The sequence below is a fragment of the Bombyx mandarina genome, chromosome 21 (genome assembly GCF_030267445.1).
Source record: "Bombyx mandarina strain Sakado chromosome 21, ASM3026744v2".
NCBI lineage: Eukaryota > Metazoa > Arthropoda > Insecta > Lepidoptera > Bombycidae > Bombyx > Bombyx mandarina.
The window spans coordinates 4,713,702-4,739,668 of NC_143227.1; the positions used below are offsets into that span (position 1 = coordinate 4,713,702).

A 25,967-nucleotide genomic window follows, 5' to 3' on the forward strand; every position below is an offset into this window, starting at 1 on the left:
TTATTAAGATGAAGTTATTTGTTAAGGAAATTTATTAATATATTCCTTTTAATACTATTTAAACTATTATATGTATGTATGTATGTATATACTTTTTGTAACTTAATATAAATTTCATTGCACCTACCACTATCCACTCTGCACTACCTTTGGTTGAATGGTAGAGAATGCCTTAGGCATTAAGTCTGCCAATGTAAATTTTACATGAAGTGTAATAAATAAATAAAAAATAAAGTAGCATGTCCAAAGTATTGAATATAAGTAGTGATTTTATACAAATGTAAAGATGGTGATAACAGAAAAACAAAATTAATATTGCAAATGGATGAATAAACTTAATTTGGAATTAAATAGAAAGAAAATTATTTGAATTCAAGTCCCAAGTCTAAACTCCTGCCTAACAATGACAGTTAACATGAACTTTGAGAAATTGTTGGAGATGATCCTGTCATGTTCTTCTGTCATCACACCTGATCATTTTTGCCAATTATTTGGCTGTATGCTGAAATCCTCATTATTCCTGGGTGTTATGCCCAGTCCTGCATCAAATTAGGCTTTAAAAGGTCAGCAGTATGCAGGAGATTGGTTGTGACTATCATTGCTAATGAACACAAGATGTCACCATTAGGAAGATAAAAATGAGCTGTAAATTTATTGTAATAATGTTGTTGGTGTTGCTATGAATTGTAATAATTATTGTGTAGATGAGTGAAAGAGCTCATAGTCTGTGTAAGAATTACCCACCATATACCACCATCCACCTTGCATTATATAACTACCCCACCCTTCAAACCGGAAAGCATGATTGGTTCGCAGCAGAATTAAGAAAGGCTTTGGTATAATCTGTGCAGGGTTACAACATCACTAGTAAATGTCAACTGGCAATCGCAGTAATCTGGTACAATAATCAGAGAACCTTGCTTTATATTGTCTGATGATTTCCAAATTCGATTTTTATGACACCCATGGGAAGAGATGGGGGAATTCTGCATGTTACTTATATCCTGTAGTTATGATGGGCTGTTTAACTTTTTGTAAGCTTTTAATATTAAATAATTAGTTAGTGTTAACTGTTAAGATCACAGTCAAACCATAGTTAACAGTGATTGACGATATTTGGCCCATTGTTAAAGTCAAGCATAACCTATATTCTGCTAAACATACAAGAGTAGCCATAGATTTTTTTTTTTGCAGAGAGAAGTTACTTGTTTTACTACCTACATTTTTCATTTACTTTTTTATATTTTAAAGCAGGATTAAAGGAAATATGGGCAAGTAAGGGATAACAGTGTCTAATCCCTATAAACCTCAACCAATCATAAAAGAAATTATCCATTAATTAAATAGAAAATGGTCAGAAATTCAGAACAAACCAAATGTAACGGGGTAGCGAGTGAAAAGTGTGGAATAGTATCGTCCATTAAAAATCAAACACGCGAATATAAAAAATAGCGTTATTATTAATGATATTTATGTACATTATGTACAAGGTGGGTGGCGCATTTACGTTGTAGATGTCTATGGACTCCAGTAACCACTTAACACCAGGTGGGCTGTGAGCTCGTCCACCCATCTAAGCAATAAAAAAAAAAAAAAAAAATTCAGTTTAACTTGCCAATTCTGTAAAATGGGGCTTCTTAGAAAGTGCTGTATTGAACTAACTCAAACTATACAGTGCCATTGTTTTATTGCTAAACTTGTTTAAATACATCTGAGCTCACGCTCACAACAAACTGGTTTTCAAATTTTATGGGAGTTTATCGGAATTACATTATGCCAAAACCCATTTATTTTTTTAAGATATGAGCTGGAAGTCTCAATTGTAAAGTTTAAACTAGATGGCGCTAGTTCCACGAGCCTCCGCGGAACAGTGGTTGAGAATCACTGAATTAGCCCAAATACATGATAAAGTACAGTCAAATACAGAACTGTCTTCTGTTTTGAACTCAGTTAAAACGAGAATCAATATTTTACTGATCATTTTCATATCAACCAAAGATAACTAGTGTTTGATGGGTATCAAATACCCTGATCCCGTGTGAACCGTTCTTTTGTGTGAAACGTTTATGCAACAAGTAGCTGAATGCGTTTAAGATTACCTATTTAGTTCTACTTACTGATAGACGGTTGTTTAGATTTGGTGAAGTTGTCGTGGCCTAAAGGATAACACGTCCGGTGCATTCGTATCGAGCGATGTACCGATGTTCGAATCCCGTTGGCGGGTACCAATTTTTCTAATAAAATACGTACTTAACAAATGTTCAAGATTGACTTTTACAGTGAATATTATGTGAATCGTGTAATAAAAATCGAACTCGCAAAAAAAAGCTAAGTAGCTCTTTAATTTTACAAACTTTTTAACTGCTTTTATGTTTTTCGTACTTCTACCCACACGTATGCTAATTCATATTTAACAAAAACTGTTGAAGCATGTGACTGTGACGACAATATATTTTCATAAGCCCTGTATCGTACTAAAGAAGTCATTTTCGGTCATATTCTTTAAAAAAATAATGAAAGTACACCTGTCCGTCGTTTGCACGAAAATATAAGCAATCGCTATTTCTTTCTAATAGCTCCGATCTTAGGTAATAGGCAAACTTTCTTATTCATTAGATGATTTTTGCCTATCTAATTACCAGTAGCCACGAGGGGCTATTCTTACCGTGTTTGTAGGCGCGCTCACGGGTTTTACCCTGAGAGACATTCAGAGACACACAGGAAGTAGTCGTGGCCTAAAGGATAAGACGTCCGGTGCATTCGTGTTGAGCGATGCACCGGTGTTCGAATCCCAGCCGGGTACTATTATTTCTAATGAAATACGTACTTAACAAATGTTTACGATTGACTTCCACGGTGAAGGAACAACATCGTGTAATAAAAATCAAACACGCAAAATTATAATTTGCGTAATTACTGGTGGTGGGACCTCTTGTGATCCGCACGAGTAGGTACCACCATCCTGCCTATTTCTGCCGTGAAACAGTAATGCGTTTCGGTTTGAAGGGTGGGCAGCCGTTGTAACTATACTGAGACCTTAGAACTCATATCTCAAGGTGGGTGGCGGTATTTACGTTTTAAATGTCTATGGGCTCCGGTAACCACTTAACGCCAGATGGGCTGTGAGCTCGTCCACCCATTTATTCAGTAAAAAAAAACATTGCTTATCTGCCCTAGCAAGAGCAGTGTTTCGCTGAATCTATCCTACTTTCGGATTGGAATCGTTAGGGCATATTAATTTTGTAATCATCTGATTTGAAAAGAAATTTGGCATTAATGAACGGTCTGTGCCCTGAGATGATATTATAATATACTTGATATCAAAGGCGATATACGAGACTTATTAAACGAATATATACACAGATCATCATGCATTTGTTTCTTAAACAGCGAGAAATTGAACAACATATTTTGTCCCCTTATAAACGTTGAACTTGTCATCACAATTCACGATAACAGTGAAACCATAGGTGTTCACAAACTAGTTACGTTAGGAGGGATCACTGAACGAGTGTTGTCCTTTTCAAAAGAATCCATAACTTTGTATCGTTTTAATCTGATCCAGTTTTTTTATACCCCAAAGCCCCTTTTATTCATATTTACCACATACCCTTCGGATGTAATAAGAGCTACCGTTCTGTCGAGTACAGATTCCCCATAATTTATTAATTGTATCAATGCCAACAACGCGCAGATGTATCATTTGATGCGACCTCTGTGTTTAAAAACTTTTTTTTTTCGATCTTGTGTATGGGAATTAGTTATGTGACGTTTTATCCGATTTTATCAAAATACGTAGATAGTTTTTATATCGATTTTGTGTGATTTTCATCGTCGTCATCAAAATGTCTAGAATGTCATGGCACGTGTCCAAATAATAGTTTGAATTTTTCGCTGTACTACAGAAGTATGGGGTCAAGGATAATGTATTTTTTTTTAAATGTAGTAGTATATATATCTATTAGTTCTGTCGGATTGTAATTTGACGAACAAAAACTTATAAAAAGGCGAAGAATAGTTGTAGTATAGCGGCTGTCATTGTTCTAGGATTGTTTAGTTTAATACTGAGGGTTCCGGCCTTTTTCACGTGTCTTTTTATTATTATTGATTACATCTGGTGGGGAGACGCCCTACGATTCATCTGGCGGATCATAAACATCACGAAGCAAATTCCTCCATGCGCCTATATGACTATCCTATCGTTCAGATTGTAAGGCCCGAATGTATTGCTGAATTGAAAAGACAGGGTGATTGAAGTGACGGTACTTTTATTACGGATCGCTTACGGAGATTTAATAGCGATTAGATGTGGTCAAAGACGCGTAACCGTGGCTCCTTGTTCCTTGTGAGCGATGTGTGCTTCAAACGAGATTTGTAAGGGTCTTCTGCAGTAGTCAGGGTCTTGGGTATACCCCTTATATTGCTTATTGCTAGTATACGGACGACGGTAATCAAAAAACCATTTGGTGACGTCGTTGATTCCTCTGCTTATTATCGTAATAAAAACGCTAAGGTTAATTAGTGTGCTATGGGCATCGGAAACACATCGCAGATAAGAATAACTCGGACACCGAATAAAAATATCTCTTCGATCGGAAAACGTATATCAGTGAATAATAGTCTGATCTCTAATTTTTCTACTAATACATATGTTTCATATAACCGATACTTTGAGTACTTTGGTACTGCATAATATTAAAATAAAATAGGCAATGCAATATTTGTACTATCACAATAAATAAAATGTTATCAAAATCATATGCTTCACATACTTTGGCTCGATTAAAGTTTTATCAATTATAAAAATCAAATTGCCTTGAAAAATCGTCATGAAATACCTCACACACGTTGGTAGATTGGTAGAGCGTCATAATTAATACACATATAGGCTGCACGATATTTTTCATTCCGAAAATAATGACGTGAAACGGATTGAAAACAAAACTGATTCTTGCAGCTCAACAATACTGTTTGTAGGCGGCACAACGGTTATTCGCCATTAGAATGATTGATTGTCTCTTTACTTTTGCGGTGTAGCCTCTCCACGAACATTTGTTATTTATGTTCAGCGAGGAGAAAGTTGCGGCAGCGTTTATATACTCGACCTAATTGGATTGCATTCATACAATTGCATTATCTTACTATTTGAAATTGCCCTTTATTATTATTATTATTCAATTCTCTCGCTCGTGATTGAATTAAAGGAATTAACATATTGAAAACGTATTCATCTCGTGATACTACTACTCGCATGTTAAACTATTATGACACAGTGCTCCATATATGATTTGCAAATACAATGTAAATGGTAACGAATTATGAATTGCGTTCATTGAAATATATTCGGTGTATTATTTCTCTTCCTTGTTTGAAATGCGTGATAGTATTTAGAATTTAGATCATGTTAACGTCAGCTTCATAACGTACATGTTGTTCAGTTGAGCGCGGTCGTTCACTCGTGACCGAATAAATCATTACTCGGTGCTGGGGCTATGGCTAAAATGCTTTTCCGAAATGATTCATACTGGGACACGTCTACGAAAAGTTTGAATTATTTCAAGGCGTACGAACTTACATACAAAAAACTATTTTATTTTACTGGTGGTAGGACCTGTTGTGAGTCCGCGCGGATAGGTACCACCGCCCTGCCTATTTTTGCCGTGAAGCAGTAATGCGTTTCGGTTTGAAGGGTGGGACAGCCGTTGTAACTATACTCGAGACCTTAGAACTTATATCTCAAGGTGGGTCGCGCATTTACGTCGTAGATGTCTATGGGCTCCAGTAACCACTTAACACCAGGTGGGCTGTGAGCTCGTCCACCCATCTAGCAATAAAAAATAAAAATAGCGACCCGCCCTCGCTTCGCTTCGGAAACATTCAATTTTAGCCTTCTTATTAGCCTAAGTTACTCCTTATATCATCAGCTACCTATTAGTGAAAGTCCCGTCAAAATCGGTCCAGCCGTTCCAGAGATTAGCCGAAACAAACAGACAGACAGACAAAAATTGTAAAAAATGTTATTTTGGTGTATGTACCTTATATATATTATATTCATATAATAATATGCATGTAGTAAAAAGCGGCTATTTCAATATTACAAACAGACACACCAATTTTATTTATATGTATATATATATGTGTAAATGGTAGTAGGTGTACAATGTGCAACGTTTAATTAAGGCGATGGGTGCGCTCGACTCGCGTGCGGCCGCGCTGCACTTCCGGTAAACCACGGGGGTTGAGCTTTTTCCTAGGTCTCGGGGGAGACGCCGCACGAGGAAAGTGCGACCGGTCGTCACCCGCTTCGAGGAATTAAAATTTTTCACGTAAACTGGTTTGATAGCGCGTACTCAGCGGAGTGGGGGTCGCGAATACACGGCGCGCCGGTCATTAGCTGGTTAGCGGCGAGACGCGCGCGCGTCCTTTAGTCTGCGTGCGCGGTTCCGTGCTCGCCCCTCGACTACTCAACGCGCGTCGTACACATACCCTCTACCGTGTCTCTGTGTGTACTTCGACTGGATTGACCGATGTGATAGTGTGAAAACCTGAATGTTTTAAGTGAACAAGATTTTGTGTTTAATGAAAATTTAAAGTTGAATAGTCGGTTTGACTGTCCGAGGCGGGAAAGCTTCATGTTTTAGATTCAAATATTCGCGTCGGTTACATTGTATTTTGATTTGCATTGGATTTAAACTAATTTATTTGTCACCGTGGGAATAAAGGTTTATAATATATTCTTATCACTTTGAAAAGCGGTTCATTAATTCGTGATCATGTCACCGCATTATAATGTGGGCCGCGACACTAATATCATGCAAAACAAACAACGTGCGATAAGAGAGGTGGCAGGAGCGCGGGGGGAGGGATGGGCCGACTGCCGAATTTCCCTTATCAAACGTTTAGCGCGGCCAAGGTCGCGTATTATCACTCGCGGTTGCGCGTCTCAGATGAATTCGTTCTGTGATTGCGCCCATCGTTGCATTACATATTTAGGTGCATTCGTACTCCACGAAGCGTGAACTTTTATTATAATACGTGTTCAATTCATATTTTATTATTGCTGCGAAGCTATTGACGTCTCTGTAATCAATCTCGTTTAATAGTTTCGAACAATGCTCCGTCATTATTTTCTTGAATAGACAATTGAAAATAATAATTATTATTATTGTTGTTATTCGTAACGTTCACATTGACATTTTAAGCCTTGATTATTTTCAGTTGCTTACAAATTTAATTGATTGTGATTAAATTATATTGAACATTCTAAAGTTTAATAAATTTGCTACAATTATCGTTCGTAAACACAATAAATTAACAATAAATTAATGGAACATCGATTAAAATACATTTAAAAAAATTATACACAATGCGATATATTTGAATCCCGAAACGTGAAACTCTAATTAGTTAGGTTAAGGTGTGCGAAAGATTCGTCGGAACGTAAATCTGAGCGTGTGCGATTTAGATCGCGACCTAGTTGCGCGTGATTGAGGATAAAACAATATAAATAGCTCGTCAACGTTAGTGGACGCTCGCGTCGAGAACTCTACACGATAATATGTTAAGTCGTGAATGTGCGGTCGGTGCAGTGTGAATTGATCTGAGTGCGACAATTGATGCTATGGTCGCATGATGCGGCACGCTGCAAACGCGGTTGCTTGGACCGCGCCCGGCGAGGTCTGGGAGTACGTCAGCCAGCTGGTCAGCTCTTACCACGACCAACATAACTGTCAGGTGTCGTATTCATCAATCTTACGATCTTCATTCATTTCGGACGATAATAAATTTAACGAAGCATACAACCCAAATAAATCAAACCCGCAAATTTATAATTTGCGTAATTACTGGTGGTAGGACCTCTTGTGAGTCCGCGCGGGTAGGTACCGCCACCCTGCCTATTTCTGCCGTGTAGCAGTAATGCGTTTCGGTTTGAAACCGTTGAAGGGCAGCCGTTGTAACTATACTTGAGACCTTAGAATAAGAACTTATATCTCAAGATGGGTGGCGCATTTACGTTGTAGATGTCTATGGGCTCCAGTAACCACTTAACACCAGGTGGGCTGTCTCTTCTACCCATATAAGCAATAAAAAAAAACATAACATAAAACATATTCTGTTCGTTCAGTCTAATCTATTTTCAGTCACAAAACAAAATGTTATTTAAGTGTACTCAAACAGACAGTCTGTTAAAACAGGTCATTTCGCATGCAGCGAAGTGTATCGATCATAACACACGTGTGACTCACGTATACTCAATTCATGTTTATGAGATTTAATGAACATTGTCGATCGAGACAATCGATATGATTTAATGTACCTATATAGTAGAGGTAATATTTTCATCACAATTTCAATTAAAAAAAAAGAATTTCATGTAACTCTCTAGATTAACAGGAGAAATAAAATAGGTTTTCCGTAATTGAAATTCGATCTCGAGGTTATCTTCAGTACGTGGCCCAAAGTTTTCATATTGTTTTTCCTTAAGACCTTGACTGCCGCGTAAGTCACCGGTGCCCTACGCGGCGCACTGAAGCAATTGTGTCGATTTCTGTTATTAAGCTCCTCGATTACCTAACTTCGCCTTCTTTTGTATGTTAATATGTGTTATAGTCTTTTAGGTCACTTAGAAATAGATTAATTCTCAGTATCTTCAAATTGTGGTGGTAGAACCTCTTGTGAGTCCGCACGGTAGGTATAGCCACCCTACCTATTTCTGCCGTAAAGCAGTAATGCGTTTCGGTTTGAAGGGTAGGGCAGCCGTTGTGATTATACTGAGACCTTAGAATTCTTATCTCAAGATGGGTGGCGGCATTTACGTTGTAGATGTTTAGATGGCTTCGGTAACCACTTAACACCAGGTGGGCCGTGAGCTCGTCCACCCATCAAAGCCATAAAAAAAAGTCATATTTCCCAGAAACTACTAGAAACTCTGGCATCTTAGTAAGAAAATCGAAGAGAGGAATCGACATAATTACTTCAGAGCGCCACGTAGGTCACACGGCAGTCAACGTGTTAACCCGATATCCCAGTGCTACAATGTAAACAAGCATTTATGTAGCAATCAATTTCGAAGCATGACCGTGTCCCGCGATGGTTTCGCGAATTGAACTCGTTTGTTGAAATAGCAATTAACTAGACGTATTAGACAGATCAAGCATAGATTGTTTGGGAGCGAAATTGCGATCGTTCGAGTGTGGCCGCTTCGCGTGTCACCCGTGGAGGAATGCATTCACGTATTCATAAGCATATGCACAAACACGACTGTTCTTAGGTTTATCTACTTTAATAAAATGCTTTGCTGATTATGGTGTTTTTTTTTTATTGCTTAGAAGTTGGACGAGCTCACAGCCCAGCCCCCCTGGTGTTAAGTGGTTACTGAAGCTCATAGACATCTACAACGTAAATGCGTCACACACCTTGAGATATAAGTTCTAAGGTCTCAGTATAGTCACAACGGCTGCCCCATCCTTCAAACCGAAACGCATTACTGCTTCACGGCAGAAATAAGCGGGGTGGTGGTACCTACCCGTGCGGACTCACAAGAGGTCCTACCACCAGTAAAAATGTATATATTACATAGATATATAATTGTATAATCAGACATTGTGTATTATTAGACATTTAAAAAACTTTAATAATGATTGATTAATTGTTCATTTGATAAACGTATCTTTTTATTATCCTCGTGGCAAGTTTTGAAATAATTTAAAGTTTTCCGTTTTCGTCCTTTTTTTTTTTTTTGTTGTTGTTGAGCTATCCGTGGTGAGATAGAATTTTTATTAGGCAACAGTTTACGATCGCTTGCTATTAAATTATTTTAATGTCGTTGCTCGATTCAAGGACAACGAAAAAAAAAAAAATCGGTTAACGAAAATGACACATTGATACAATACGATTCGCGGATCCTGTTTTGTTGGTATTAATTTTGCGAACTATTTTATTGTTACATAGATGTTTTCTATTTTTTTTTTGTTGCTTAGATGGGTGGACGAGCTCACAGCCCATCTGGTGTTAAGTGGTTACTGGAGCCCATAGACATCTACAACGTAAATGCGCCATAAGTTCTAATGTTTCAGTATAGTTACAACGGCTTCACGGCAGAAATAGGCGGGGTAGTGGTACCTACCCGTGCGGACCCATAAGAGGTCCTACCACCAGTGGATCATTGAATATTGACCTATATAATTGTCATTGAATGTTTACTCGATGTATTAACGAATATAATGCTCGTGATCTATAAGAGAGTTAGCGGAGACGATCCTGATTGATGTCCAACGCGGTTAAAGCTGGCCGATCTTATCGATTCGATCGAATATCCCTAACGAGATTACGGTTTCCATTGAGGTATTTAAATATGTTCCTGTCGCCTTTGATGCCGACATAAACACGAGAACATACAGGATCGATATATCGATGCTTGTTAGTTTAAGTAGTGTGCATCTCTTGCCATATGAAGGGATCAAGCTGAATAATTAAAAGTAATGACCGATTACGTAACGAACTCAGCCGCATCTAAAGCCGACGATGATTCAATGGAGGTTTTTTTTTCTCAACGCGTCTGTAGCTATGCTTCTTAATCATGTTGTATAGATAGATGTATGGGTCGTCAAAATTATATTTGTTTGTTGTATATCATATAATCCGGTTCTGTTTCAATTAGTCATCGTGTCAAACATTAAGATATATCTTTTGGACATTTTAAATTTTTATTAATATTCGTTGGTTCAAAGAAGTGACATAAAAAATATGCTAATTAGTTTTGAATTCTGAATTTTTTCGTTTGGTTGTTTTTTTTCAACGGAAATATCGTATTATAACAATTATAGTAATTCTATTTACATGTACTTATTATAGTGATTAGGTTTGATTTGAGCCGGCAACGGACGGAGCCGGATAATGACCGTAGTTCGTACCGCTATACTGTGTACAGCATTTTGTGGTATTTGACGGGTGTTGAATTTGCAGACGCGCGCTTGTGACGAAGTCGGGAGGTTGTAAATAAAACCGGTTGGACACCTTTGTCGCAGCGCAACCGCCGCGCCGGCTTTTGGTGGTTGGTACCCGCAAAAAGTGCGCAATGCCATCCGATGCGTGCGCGGCAGACCCGTAATCGACGTCGAGATATCGAACACAAACGATCGTACCTTACGAAAGTCGGATTTCATTATACGCGATGCATTGATTTGCTGGAAGCGCTATTGAACCGGTTACATTCAGTCACTCCATCTACGTAGTTGGGGACCGAGCGAGCTGTGCTCCCACTTTCAATAGTTCTTGGATAACGATTCCATTAACTTAATTTATCACGTTTTTAATTGAAGCTGATTGATTGATATCTCGAATGAAAACGAGTTCGGTGCGTCTTTTATATTTATTAGATAGAAATTGTAATTGAAACGATTCCGGCGTCGGTAACTGTAATATTTAACGTATTGTAAAATTTTATTATATATACATTGCGTTGGTTGCATGCACCGAATGCACGCGCAATTGCGGAATGTTGATATTCAATCGTCCTCTTTTATAAATAATTCGCCGACCCTCATATGGGCACGCTGTGTTAATAATACAAGCGTTCAATCCTATTCAATCAGACTCGTCGCCATGTGCCAATTAAATATTTATAAGGGCATTTGTTAAAACTGTTTGACATTAGTTGTTTTTTTTTTAATGACCATTTATGAACACTTTTCTTTTAATCTCATTAGGCCGGGTACATAATTTAAATACACAAAGTAATATAATACAAGGGCATATTAGTTATATATATTGATTAACTTTGTATGTGGCAGTAGTCTAAATTAGTCAAGTCTAATCTTAAGTAAAGGCATTCGACCAATAAAACAACTCATCGAAATTGATGTGCTATAAATTAGTCTGCTTGAAATTAATGAAATTAAAAACACGAAATGTAAATTGTACTATTCGTGAAGAACTAGTTACGACTAACTAACGTCAAGCCGTACCTGTGTAATGAAACAAAATATTTAAAAAAAAACACGCTAGCAAACGTTGTGATCTAGAAGAATATTCGTACACGAGTAGAAAATAATTGTTGGATATTGACGCGTTGTGAGTGCCCGAGAATCGGGATAAGCCGGTCCTACGGCCATCTTAGCTTAGCCGTTTAATAAAGCTCCCGCGACAACTGCACGCTTTGACAGGGCTGCTTGCAACTTATCCACATTACCTTATACGGGAACGATTTCATTAGGCCAGCACGCCGCATAATATTATACTAATGAAGAACTTGAGAGACAACTAATTTCCCACGCTAACGTAATAAAAATAAACGATTCCCGTAGATGGTAATTAATAGGACCCGATTTTGTTACTACTCCGTCGGCACCGGCGACTGCGCGTCGTAAATCCAAAGATTCTTTGTAATTAGTTAAACGTGGACCCTGATCAACCCTGGCTTCCGATCGGTTAATGCAAAACAAGCTTCGGGAATAAATCGTTTACATGCGTTGTCGGCGTAAACTGGTCCCGCTGGCCCTCGCATCGCTCCGTACTATAGAGACGCGTCGCAGGAAACATCGTTCAATTTACGAAAATCGAAACGTCTCGTGTGATAAGAAAGCGTAAAACACAAATAAAAAAAATTAAAAATTGTAAAATTTTCATACAATTTTTTTTTATTGATTGGATGGGTGGACGAGCTCACAGCCCTCCTGGTGTACAAGGTAAATGCGCCACTCACCTTGAGATATAAGTTCTAAGGTCTCAGTATAGTTACAGCGGCTACCCCACCCTTCAAACCGAAACGCATTACTGCTTCACGGCAGAAATAGGCGGGGTGGTTGGTGGTACCCGTGCGGATTTACAAGTTAAAATTGTTTGTCGTAAAAATACGCATACGGAATGCCTTAAATCCATATGCGATACGGACGCGTCGCATATTTCAATTTACGAAAATCGAAACGTCTCATGATAGGAAAGCGTAAAAGACAAATACCAAATTTAAACATTGTAAATTTTCAAAGTTAAAATCGTTACTCGTAAAAATACGCATGCGGATTGCCATAAATCCATATCACGTTATAAAGTTACTTATAAAACGCTAGAATATCGATGGGACGTATAGGTCGGCAGACTAAAGCGGTTGTTTTATCTCGCCATTAGTTATTATGGGCCGGTATCTCGCCCATCGCACCGCTTCGATTGTTTCTGAATACACCACAGAAACGAGCGCTACCAACGTAATTGACCTCTGTTTACTTCCACGCAGAAGTCTTATTTTAGTCGTTATTACGCGGTATATTATTATCTGGTTTATAAAATATTTTGTATTTGATTTAACGAGGTAAATAAATGTTATAGACGACAAAAAGGTATATAGCCAATCTGCTGCTAATCGTACCGTTAATAGTAAGCATACTTCAAACCACGTTTAAAGAATGAAATGGCATGCCCTTCGTATATAATAAAAATGTGATGTATTTTCAGAGGTTTTCTTCATTTAAATTTTGTTTTTCAATAAAAAATAAAACTGATACATTTCGCTTCAGACATTGGGATAAAACCATAACTCTTTCGATGTATCTTACTAACGTTACTTACAACAACAACAGCAACAACAGTTGTTGCATAGAATGTTTGTGACATATATGCAACGTGATGTTGTGGAAGGGCGCTTGGTATAGCCACCGTACGATAACATCGGATAATCGACGCCCACGCATCGTTTATACGATCACTCCTGTCTCGTTACTTATGATCGGGAGAACAATGAAGTTGTTTATTTATTACGTCGCTGAGTTAAACGAAAAAATATCGGGTTTTTTTTGCTAAGTTTTGTAGTTTTAAATTCTCGATATTAGGCAATGATTCATGTAACATGTTTAGAGGAAGCGATAACCAGAATTGAAACACTACGTTTTAATGACGAGCAATTCTAAGTAATTGCAGTACTGTAGTTTGTCCGGTCAGATTAATAATTGAAAAGGAAATATAGAAGTATTATTACTATTACTGGTGGTATGACCTCTTGTGAGCCCACACGGGTAGGTACCACCACCCTACCTATTTCTGCCGTGAAGCAGTAATGCGTTTCGGTTTGAAGGGTGGGGCAGCCGTTGTAACTATACTGAGACCTTAGAACTTATATCTCAAGGTGGGTGGCGCATTTACGTTGTAGATGTCTATGGGCTCCAGTAACCACTTAACACCAGGTGGGCTGTGAGCTCGTCCACCCGTATAAGCAATAAAAAAAAAAAAAAACACGGAAAGATATCTTCAGTTAGCGAGTATAATCGTGTGTTCAATTAGTACGATCGCTGATCGGAACCGTCGCGTATCCGTGTACAGACTTCTGCGTGGGAACGCCTTAACATCGCTCCAGACCCTATTTACAACCAAACCTTTGTTATTATAAATCTTTTCACAACCTCTCAATTATAGTCTCACAAAGTAGTGTTCTAGCACGATGAATATAGCACGGTAGGCAGCGGCTTGGCTCTGCCTCTGGCATTGCTGAAGTCCATGGGCGACGGTAACCACTCACCATCAGGTGGGCCGTATGCTCGTCTGCCTACAAGGGCAATAAAAAAAAAATCATACATAATTCGTCGCTAAAAGACTAATAAATGCAACAGCTAATGCAATGGATAATTCTTAATGGTATTGTTTAGCATATTAGTTTCAGATAATGGAAACGAATATAACGTAATTTTATCGAAAGTAGTTTTTATCAGTATGTGTGTATATGCAAATAATTTAAAATCTAGCATAACATATTATCGCGTTAAATGTTAATTCTCAACGTTGGTACGCTTTACGCATGCATAAAAATCTGAGAATTTGGGATACTTGCCAGATATTTCCTGTGTACGCGGTCTATTTTAAGTCTAAAAAAAAAACTAGGTTTTCTTGTGCGCAGAAAAAACTTTCCTGGCCTTTTAACTTCCTGGCCTGTGTTGAGATTAAATTATTACTAAATTCCATTATGTATACTTGATAAAGTGACCGGAACTATGCGTTGAAGTTGAGGCAGGTCGCAAATTCTTACGGCTTCACAGCTATTGGACTTGCGGGTGCATTGTAGTACGCTTCTGAATGCTATTGTTCTAATGGCGCATTGAAACAGCTTATGATTACTACTTCTTATTACTTAAACAGCAGTATATAAATAATGAACTGTTTGACGCAATCTCGATGTTTTACGTGTCATAAATTTGATACGTATTTTTATATAAACTAGTGGTCCCCGGTAATCGAAATTCGACTATAATTAATTGAAATTATAAGTTTGTACACTAATGTAGTTCTATTGTCAAATATATAATTCTTTAATCACAGATCTCGCCAAGACTACACTTCAGACAAAAATGTTAAAGACAAACAATATTTAAATCTATTCTCAATTTGATAACAGACTTTAAGCAATAGGAAAAGTTTGACAATAAACAAATAGTATGCATGCGTGTGTGTGTCAAATACATGGTAGTGTGTGTAATGTTTTTTTATTGATTTAATGTATTTTTTATGCATAATTTAAAAAAAATATTAATATACTGCACTCGTTCTCTATATTCTCTATAAGTGTGAGATATTTCATACTCCGTCCGCGGAATTTTTGTAAAAAGGGGGACAAAGTTTTTGCTTCACGTATTATAATAATATATAAATAATACTATAGACGAATTAAAAACAAAATGTCTGGAGGTTTCTCTTGTTCTCCACATCAAATACATTTTTGTGACGATCGACGTGCCGTCTTCTCGATTTCGTATTACAATGATGAGGCGTAGCAATATTTTACACGTGATTAGAGTGGCGCACTCCGGCACTGTATGGGTAAGCAAATTGCGCCGACGCGACGCGAAGTCACGATCTGAACTTCGCGGGAACCCGGGAGAGTTTCTACAAAATTCCAACGTAAATGCAAAACTGCGATATTAATAGCATTAGCTCAGTTTATATGCAAAATTCTCGTTTAGTCGAATGTATTTTTAACGTTTCCGAAATGTAATCACTTTTATGAACTTTCAAATCGAAAATATACGTTATGCTCGATGATTCAGGCGTTCGGCCCTTTACACATTCATATTTTATTATTCATTAATTAAATTCTTCAACAGCTATTTCTTAATTCGTATGAGTGCCTTCCCCATTTGAACGGCATTTCATGCGGTCATTCCCAGGGATGTCAGTTGTTTATTAGGGAACGGAACGTTGCTAGTACTTATCCGAATGAGATATCAGAATAAGATATAATCACGAAACGAATAAAGGAAGCAACCGGGTGTTGTTTTCCTTGACCTTGAGCTTTGCATGTACATAAAGAAGGGTTGTGACTCATTGATGAAATATAGCAGGAGTAATAAAAGTCGCCAGAAATACCGAGCTAACACGAAACAATTACTGTTTTAATTACAAAACGCAAACGAGGCGTTGGTGAACCAGTGAAGTAACCAATTGGAAAACCCAAATATAAATATTAATAGAAGATCTTTAAACTAAACCACTTCGCTGATATGATGGTATAGACAAAGAAAGAAACAGAAGGGCAAACAAAAAAAAAACGAGTGAAACCTTTAGGCCTATAAACTCTTTTTAAAATTTTCCCATGAGCTTGTATGTAACGATACAAGTAGGTTTGTCACCCATACCAATTGTTGGATTAAAATAAAATTTAACAAATTGAAAGTCACAGTTGCGGTTAACCACGTAGTGCGTATAGGTCCTTATGGTAGGCAACGGAGTTTTCGAATTTACACTAGCCAATCATCGCTCATCGACCTTGACGTCATTAGTTTGATCTTACGGAGTAGAAGACACAAGTGTATTTTTGTTTGAGGGAATTTACAAATAGTTATCTAGAAATATATTAACACGTTGACTGCCATGTAGGTCACAAGTACCCCACGTGGCGCACGGAAGTAATTATGTCGATATCGCCCTCTTTTTTTATTTTCTTTTACTAAGTCGCCGGAATATCTTATATACTCTGGGAATGACGAATCCGATGCTATGGTGAAAGAGTCTTTTTTTTTAAATTCCTAAATGACTAAAACATACATTAACAAACAAAAGAAGGCAAAATTAGTGCGTCGCGTAGGGCACCCGTGACCTACACGATAGTCAAAGTGATAAATTGTCTTCTCGCCTTAAAACTGTATAATCTCAAAACTTACTAATTTTACCGGAGAGTGTTTCAAAGGTTTAACATGTAATAATTTTAATATTAATCATAATTGCAACATTTTTTTTTATTTTTTTTTACCAGTTACATTATGTATCTTTTAAAGTAAGATAAAATTATGTATTAATTTTGTTAATAGTAGTCAAAACATAGGTAAACTAAATTAAAAAAAACTAAACTACGCTCTTTTGGACAGTATTTATGAGAAAAATACTGGTGATACCAAATGTTTACGCAAATTACCTCAATTACGAATATTTTTGGAAATTGTACACTTTTAATGGGAAAAGGCGAAATATCTAATAACCATATCTCTATAAGTGTAGTTCGAGTTCCTTCTATCTATGACAGTTCGATTCCAAGTATAAATGTTTAATATATTATAAAGGTGAATTAACACAGCCGTTTTGCGGTAATACATGCGTCAAGAGATCGTAATGATCATAGTTTATTATAAAACCAACCAACCTCCTTTATTCGGAAACGTGAACTGAGGCGTTACGAAGTCGGACGGTAAATTGCCTATGCGTTTATTAAATGGAATTAACTTAAATTGTTAACCGTTGTTACGTTAAAAAAAAAAGTAATGGTTCTAATATTTTAATGACTGCATATCGTTTTGTGCCACCGTGACGTTAGCTGCTGGTCCAAGCAAAACAAACAATAATATATATATTTTTTGTTTTATTAAACTTTTTGTTTTTTTGACTCTGTTTTGAGTGCTGTTTAATATTATTTTATTAAAAGTGTAAACCAATGAAATTGTTGCATACCGTAATAGTGTAGTTTATTGTTAGCACTTAAATGCGTTTATTAAATGGAATTAACTTAAATTGTTAACCGTTGTTACGTTAAAAAAAGTAATGGTTCTAATTTTTTAATGACTGCATATCGTTTTGTGCCACCGTGATGTTAGCTGCTGGTCAAGCAAAACAAACAATAATATATCTTTTTTTGTTTTTTTGACTCGGTTTTGAGTACTGTTTTATTAAAAATGTAAAACAATGCAATTGTTGCATACCATAAGAGAGTATTTTATTGTTAGCACTTAAAATTATAACTGTTTGAATATACGATTATACCGGACCTCTTATATTTTAGGCGTAGTCTCCCGGCAGGAATTGGAAGAAGAGGAGGGCCCCGGTCATCCTCTTCTCTCTCTTCTTTTCTGGAGGCGCCGGAGTCCGACATAACCCGGTCTGTTACCCCCCTTGACCGGGTATCCATAAACGGATTCCCCAGCGTGAAACAAAAAAAAAGGTCACAACTTCACAGTGTTAGAGACGAACCCTGCTCTGATGGTGCGATAGTAAAAATGAGTTTACAAAATCTTGTATGACTTCTCAGAGCGCCCCCGTAAACGCATCCTTTGAAATCTCGATTAAGACGCACGAAGATCACACTCAATAGTTTTAGACTAAATATGTGTTGCCGATAACTATCACCATCAATAAGTTGTTCAAAATATCACCGGTGAACAAAAACGGTTTACGAAGACGGAACGTTAGTTATAATTAATATGAAGCACGAAACTAGTCGTTCGTAATTGTTTAAACGTATTGTCAGTATTAATAATATTCATTTCAATTTATTCCTCTCCGTTGATGTTCTTGGTATTGTTCTTTTATTTTTAAATGATTCGTTTGTACACTTTTTTTTTGTTCGATAATGTTTCGAATGAAGTCCAATCCAAGACAACATTATCGTGTTTTTATTTCGACGCGCGGGTCCGTTACACTTGTGTGCACATCGTGACAAAACGAATGAGTGACATCACGTCTCACGTATGTCTGCGGTTGTCGCTAACTTCTACCTAAATTGTTGTTTTGATAACTTTAGTTTTTTTTTTTTGAAATTATAGGCAGCGTTCGACTGAACCAATAGTAAGTTAATATCACTCATAGACGTAAACAATGGCCGGGTAACAAGCCTATTGCCAATGACTTTTTTTCAAATCTGATTTAAGAAGGCCATGTCTTAGAGCTTATAGAATAAAGTACTAAAATTTTATCTTTTTAACATAAAACAAATGTTTTCCTATTAAGCGCTCCTTGTGTTATGTAAAGGTATAAATGAAATGGTAAGCTTTGATTAGTTCAATTACTTTATTGTCTCCAGTCGTTACGCCCACACGATCCTCCGCCGAATCGGATGATTCGTTCTTTGTTTTCAACAATTTATTACATTTTTCTTTTTCTCAAATATCAATTTAAATTTTCGTTAAATTTATTCATCTGTTATTTTGATTACTACCAGTTAGATACAGAAAATTAAATGTTAAAGTTTTTATGTCACTGAATGAAGTAAGTTTAAATTGGGTATAAAGTAAAACTGATTGACCTAACAACAAACATAAATAACTTGAGCTACACACAAAGATATGGTCAGGTCAAAGATACGAAATTTAATACATATTTTTATCTCAATATTTTCGTTATTCTGTGCTCTTATTGAATTTTAATTGATCTTAATTCTTTTTTTTTTTTTGATATCTTAACACTGTAATTCTGATAAGCGAATAAAAAACAATATTTCAAGCGCAAACATTTTGATATAGCCATTAGTTTAAGTGTGTTGAACGTTTTTAATCGTATGTATCGAATCTCGCCGAGCCGCGTCGTAACCTTCACACACAACATGCCACATGTGGCTCGCAATCATGTCCCTTCTTGTAATAAGTACATAATTTGTTCAAAGGCTTTGAGTTCGCAACGATAGGCACATTAAAATACTTATAAACTCGTTAAGTAATGTTAAGAATATAAATTTAGTAGCGGCAGTAATACGAGGACTGACGTCACAGTATGATGAGGCTTCACTGTGTATCAATACTATTTATTTATTAGTACTGGTGGTAGGATCTCTTGTGAGTCCGCACGGCTAGGTACCACTACCCTGCCTATTTCTTCCGTGAAGCAGTAATGCGTTTCGGTTTGAAGGGTAGGACAGCTGTTGTAACTATACTGAGACCTTAGAACTTATATCTCAAGGTGGGTGGCGCAATTACGTTGTTGATGTTTATGGGTTCCGGTAACCACTTAACACCAGGTGGGCTGTGAGCTCGTCCAAACACCTAAGCAACAAATAAAAATACTATATTTTTCAGTAAACATTACGCCTTCATAACACATCATAAGAACCTTGTCAGATTACGCGTTCTTTGATATGCTCCGTTAATTTAGTGCGAAGCTAGCCGGCAACTAGCGGCGAATGCCGTCATAAAACTCCTCCGATTCGTGTATCCTGGTTTAAATTAAAAACGAAATACGTGTTTTAATAGTCCCGAGCAGCAGATGGACGTACGGTAATTTACGATCACTGTGCAAACGAACTGCTAAACGTTTAGAAGTTGTAAACATGTCATTCATTTCAATAAGTAAGTGTGCATGAATCTGAGATGTAGTCTGTTTTTTTTTTTTTGAGCTTTTAAATGCTGATCTCGTGGTGGGACAGGTCGAGTTAAGATGACAGTTACGGACTTGGGTGGCAGGGGACCGGGGAAAATGATTAAACAATTACCCCCTCGACTACTGTTGTGTTATGAATTAATTTGTGTAAACGAAAACAATGACTAAGTAATACAATATCACTGTTTTCCTTGACGTTGAATTATATAAGCACGTACGATAATGGATCTAGAATTTATTTAAACGACCGTTATTGTGGTTTGTTGTGATGTTCATACGTTTAGCGTGGGCTTCATTGGTGACTAATGTGCAGTGTGCAAATGCCCTGCAATTTATTACGAACAAAACGTTTTTGTAATTGCTTTAAAAGCGATTAAAGAGATTTTTGTTTGTTGTTAATTTTTTTTTTTAATTGATATCTTGTTAAATGTTTTTTTTATTTTATTTTGGATGTTATCTTATACCTTTAAACGAGCAATTCTTGTATATTAATATATATGTATATAATCTGAATCTCGGAAACGGCTCCAACGATTTTCATAAAATTTAGTATACAGGGGATTTCGGGGGCGATAAATCGATCTAGCTACGATTTATTTTCAGAAAATGTTGTTTTATTCGTGTTTTCAATAATCAACTCTTCCCGACATCTATTGGCGAATAATACTATTTTTCTTAACTGAGGGCAACTAACCGCTTTAAAGACACAACAAGATGGCGTTATCAAAAAAAAAACCCAGCAAAGCTCGGTCATCATCTAGTAAATGTTATAAGCGCATACCGTAGTCGAGATTATCAGTAATCGTTAAGTATCAAACATTGACAAACAAATTCGTAACTGGAAAATGTATTTGCTGCAATACTAAAATGAATAAGGACAACAAGATGCGCAAAAAACTTTTATTTTTTGTCTTTGCTCGTTCTGATCCAGAAATGTACTGCGTTGACGTGATGTGCATATTTGCATTTATCCTTGACTTAACTTGTGCGAAACTGCATTGTTCAGGGCACGATGTTATCGCAATGTTGTGACCACACTCGACAGCAAAAAAAAAAAATACGCGAAGATTCCGACTTGGTAATTGCGATGGACGCTTTTATACTAACCATCTGCTTAAATTACCATCAACTAGCCATATGCCACAAAAAACTATAGGCAGACAATGAGGTTCGCACATTCGAAACTATCGAGGTGACTGAACCCGCGCACACAACATAGTCAATAGTTTTTGTTGATTTTACTTGTGCGCAAAAAGTGCTTTAAATAAATCGCTCGGAGCATTGAGACAGAGATCAGTGCTCTTTCATGATTTGTGTGCGATTGTAAAAACTTATTCAATCTATATTATTTATTGTGTTTGGTAATTTGCAAGTTTTTATGTTAAGACCAGTGCACATATCATCTTCTTCTTCTTTTTCTTCACCTTATCTCACTAGGTGGGGTCGGCACAGCTAATTTTTCTCTTCCATTCTTTTCTATCGGCCGTCAGCTCAACAGTCACTCCCCTCTCTCTCATATCGTCATTCACATATATCCATCCATGTTTTCTTCGGTCGACCTCTTCCCTCTCTACCATTTCCATACATCTCCTAGAATGTAGAGACTTAATAGAAGAATATTCTAAAATAATGTAGGAACGGAACGGCATGTATGAATGACAGATATGGAGCATGACTGAGTAAGAGAGATAGGAGATGTCGCGTTAGGAAGTAAGAAAGACGGTGAATCAATGTGGAACACCCGTCATCTGACTGCCGGAGTCCCGCAAGGCTCCGCGCTCTCCCCGTTATTATTTAGTTTGTATATCAATGATATACCCCGGTCTCCGGAGACCCATCTAGCGCTCTTCGCCGATGACACGGCTATCTACTACTCGTGTAGGAAGATGTCGTTGCTACATCGGCAACTCCAGATCGCAGTAGCCACCATGGGACAGTGGTTCCGGAAGTGGCGCATCGACATCAACCCCACGAAAAGCACAGCGGTGCTCTTCAAAAGGGGTCGCCCTCCGAATACCACTTCGAGCATCCCACTCCCTAATAGGCGCGCAAACACCTCCGCCGTTAGCCCCGTTACTCTCTTTGGCCAGCCCATACCGTGGGCCTCGCAGGTCAAATACCTAGGCGTCACCCTCGACAGAGGGATGACATTCCGTCCCCATATTAAAACGGTACGCGACCGTGCTGCCTTCATATTAGGACGTCTCTACCCTATGCTTTGCAAGCGAAGCAAACTGTCCCTCCGTAATAAGGTAACTCTCTACAAAACTTGCATACGCCCCGTTATGACGTATGCAAGCGTAGTGTTCGCTCACGCAGCCCGCACCAACTTGAAGCCCCTTCAGGTTATTCAATCCCGATTCTGCAGGATAGCCGTCGGAGCACCATGGTTCCTGAGGAACGTGGATCTCCACGATGACCTGGAGCTCGACTCTGTCAGTAAGTATCTACAGTCGGCATCATTGCGCCATTTCGAGAAGGCGGCACGACATGAGAACCCTCTTGTCGTGGCCGCTGGAAACTACATACCCGATCCTGTAGATCGAATGGTAAACAGTCGACGTCGCCCAAAGCACGTCATTACGGATCCTCCCGATCCATTAACGGTGCTTTTAGGCACCACAAGCACCGGTCACCGTCCTCGTCGAACCCGTCGCTTGCGACGAAGGGCTCGACGAGCGAATTAACCCCTAGACACAGCCCACTGAGTTTCTCGCCGGATCTTCTCAGTGGGTCGCGTTTCCGATCCGGTGGTAGATTCTGCGAAGCACTGCTCTTGCTAGGGTCAGTGTTAGCAACTCTCCGGTTTGAGCCCCGTGAGCTCACCTACACACGTTAGGGTGAAGCTGAAATAGCCTCTCAAGGCTATCAGCATAGGTAGGAAAAAAAAAAGTGGAACACTTAGTTTTATGTCATAAGCAAGAAGAGGGTAGTTGCCGGACGCGACGACGACGGCCAGACGCGGTGTACCTCTGAAGAATCAAGACGTTTAATTTTTAGTTACATAAATTATATTTTAACAGCTTTTTCATTGTTGAACGTTATTGTATCAACGACGCGTCTCCAGACTATTCGTTATATTTGTGTTATATATTTAAACTCTGTTCGTTTTTATAAAAATAACTTCGCATTAATCGCAAAGCTATTAATTACGACTAGATAACAAAATCAAAATATGAGTTTTGTTTAAAAAAAAAACCGCTCAACGTTCGCTTCGTCTATGATGCTCAAAAGGAAATATTTTAATTTATAAAGATCTACGTTGATACGTTTCATGAATATAAATGAGACGAAACAAAAAAAAAAACAAAAAAAACAAGATAAGAGGCGTTCGACAGAAACGATCGCCTAGGTCTCTATCGTCCTTGAGTGCAGATATCCTTGATGAGTACAATCAACCGCCACCGGATAGCCGACTTGGATCAGGGCTGTACATTAATATTATTATAATTACATCCACATACGACCATAACAGAATATTGTATTTAAAGTTCGCACTTCAAGTCTATATATACGTCGCGTGTCGTCAGCGTTGGTTAATCAAATTAAAATCATTATAAATTATCGAGCGTTACATTTTAATTCACTTAACATTTTATTTGTACAATTTTACTATTATTCTTTTTTTTTAAGTTAAATAACCGGTCCGTTTTTGGTTGGTCGATATTTTATTTGCTACCTTATACTACACGTGTTGTGTAGGTGATATAAATGTGATGATGAAAAAAATGTAAAATAAAATATGTCCAAGAAACGCCTATTAGCATTGCGAATGTGGATAATTACGTATCGAATCCGTGTGATCGATTTAAGTGTTGTCTAGAATTCGTTTTATTTACTACGAAGTGCTGTTGAGCTCTATAATTTTTTTTATATTTTTTTAATTGCCCTTGTAGGCAGACGAGCATACGGCCCGCCTGATGGTGAGTGGTTACCGTCGCCCATGGACTTCAGCAACGCCAGGGGCAGAGCCAAGCCGCTGTCTACATGTATCAATGTAGTAGGTTATTATTATAGACTTGTGTGTGTACTATGATGATTTTGATTTGTCTTCTATTATAACATCACTGTCAAGGTAATAAATATGATGCATGAACTTTTTATCTTTAAATTTTATAAATCTTTTTTTTATACATTAAAAAAGAAACAACTTAAAAATATTCAATCGTCATTTATTAATCGCGATAGTGAAAACAAGGTTCTAGAACAAATAATATTTTAAATTTATTGTCGTCGTGTGCTCCTATACAATGCGATTAAACTAAAAATAGGTTTGACCTTTCGTCGTATTGGTTCAACAAAATATAAAAAAATCTATTTAATAAAATTATTTAAATATCAATCAATCACTTATGTTTTATTTTAAATCATTTCATTTTATAATCACCATGCTCGCAAATATATGTTATTCTTGGAAAACTATATATATGAAGTAACGTTTTGAAGCCAAAAACTATTAGCATTCCTGTTCTTATTTCGGTGGCATAGTAACTATTGTACACGGCTTAAAATAAAAGTAAGTACATTAGCTCGAACCAATCCAATGATCGTTTGAATTGTACTTAACTCTGAACACAAACTGTCAACTTATCGAATATAAATCGTACAATAATCGTTACCAATTATGTGAATGTTGAGTCTGGTACTTTACTAAACTATCAATCTAACAGAAATGCAATTGCAACGTACAAACGCAACGGATTTAGATCTCTTTGTATAGGCGTGTAAGGAATAAAATGAGTTGTAGGTCAAATGTTGATTGAACGTTAAGGTTTGCAGTCGACAGGGCCCGAGGTGCGCCCGATAGGGCACATAAGACTCCATGAGAAATAGTGGACATTACGAAACCGACGCTGACAAAATACAAATATGGAATGTTATGTGTGAAGCACAAATGTCTTTATTATGGGTTTCGATTAAATCTACTAATAAAATAAAAAGTTTGTGTTCACTCAGATCAGTTCCTATTAATAATAAATAAGAACTAAAGAGAGTGAACCATAAATACGTTTTTTTTTTGTAAATCGTGTGTAGTGAATCGTTTTGTACAAGTCGTTGTTACATACAGCCTGTGATTTTTTTGTCAATAACAATGCTTAACCGCAGCCATATAGAGCGATAATCTGCCATTATAGTTTAATAAAAGTATATCCGGAGGATCATAGTGATTATAATAAAATAATTCAGTTTTAATTATTTAATAAATAAAAATAGTATCTATATATTAATACGTGAAGCAAAAACTTTGTATCCCTTTTTACGAAAATTGCGCGGACGGAGGAGTATGAAATTTTCCACACTTATAGCGAAAACAGAGAAGAAGTGCACAATGCTAATATTTTTTTTAAATAATGTATAAAATATACATTAAATCAATAAAGAAAACATTACACACACTACATACCATGTATTTG

At 37.2% G+C, this 25,967-nt stretch overlaps 1 protein-coding gene across 7 annotated transcripts in view; it reads left to right on the forward strand.

Moving 5' to 3' along the window:
• ash1 (histone-lysine N-methyltransferase ash1) overlaps positions 1–25,967 on the forward strand; it is a 58,405-nt gene that overhangs the window by 3,144 nt on the left and 29,294 nt on the right. Inside the window, exons 1-2 of one of the 7 annotated variants that reach the window (XM_089736528.1) lie at positions 6,390–6,722; positions 7,418–7,734. The exons of 5 other annotated variants lie outside the window; for them this stretch is intronic. In XM_089736528.1, coding sequence (XP_089592654.1) covers positions 7,630–7,734 — 105 coding nt within the window. In that variant the 5' untranslated portion in view covers positions 6,390–6,722; positions 7,418–7,629. Of the gene's footprint in view, positions 1–6,389; positions 6,723–7,407; positions 7,735–25,967 lie in introns of those variants that run through there. One more of the 7 variants, XM_089736527.1, reaches the window with a different exon arrangement.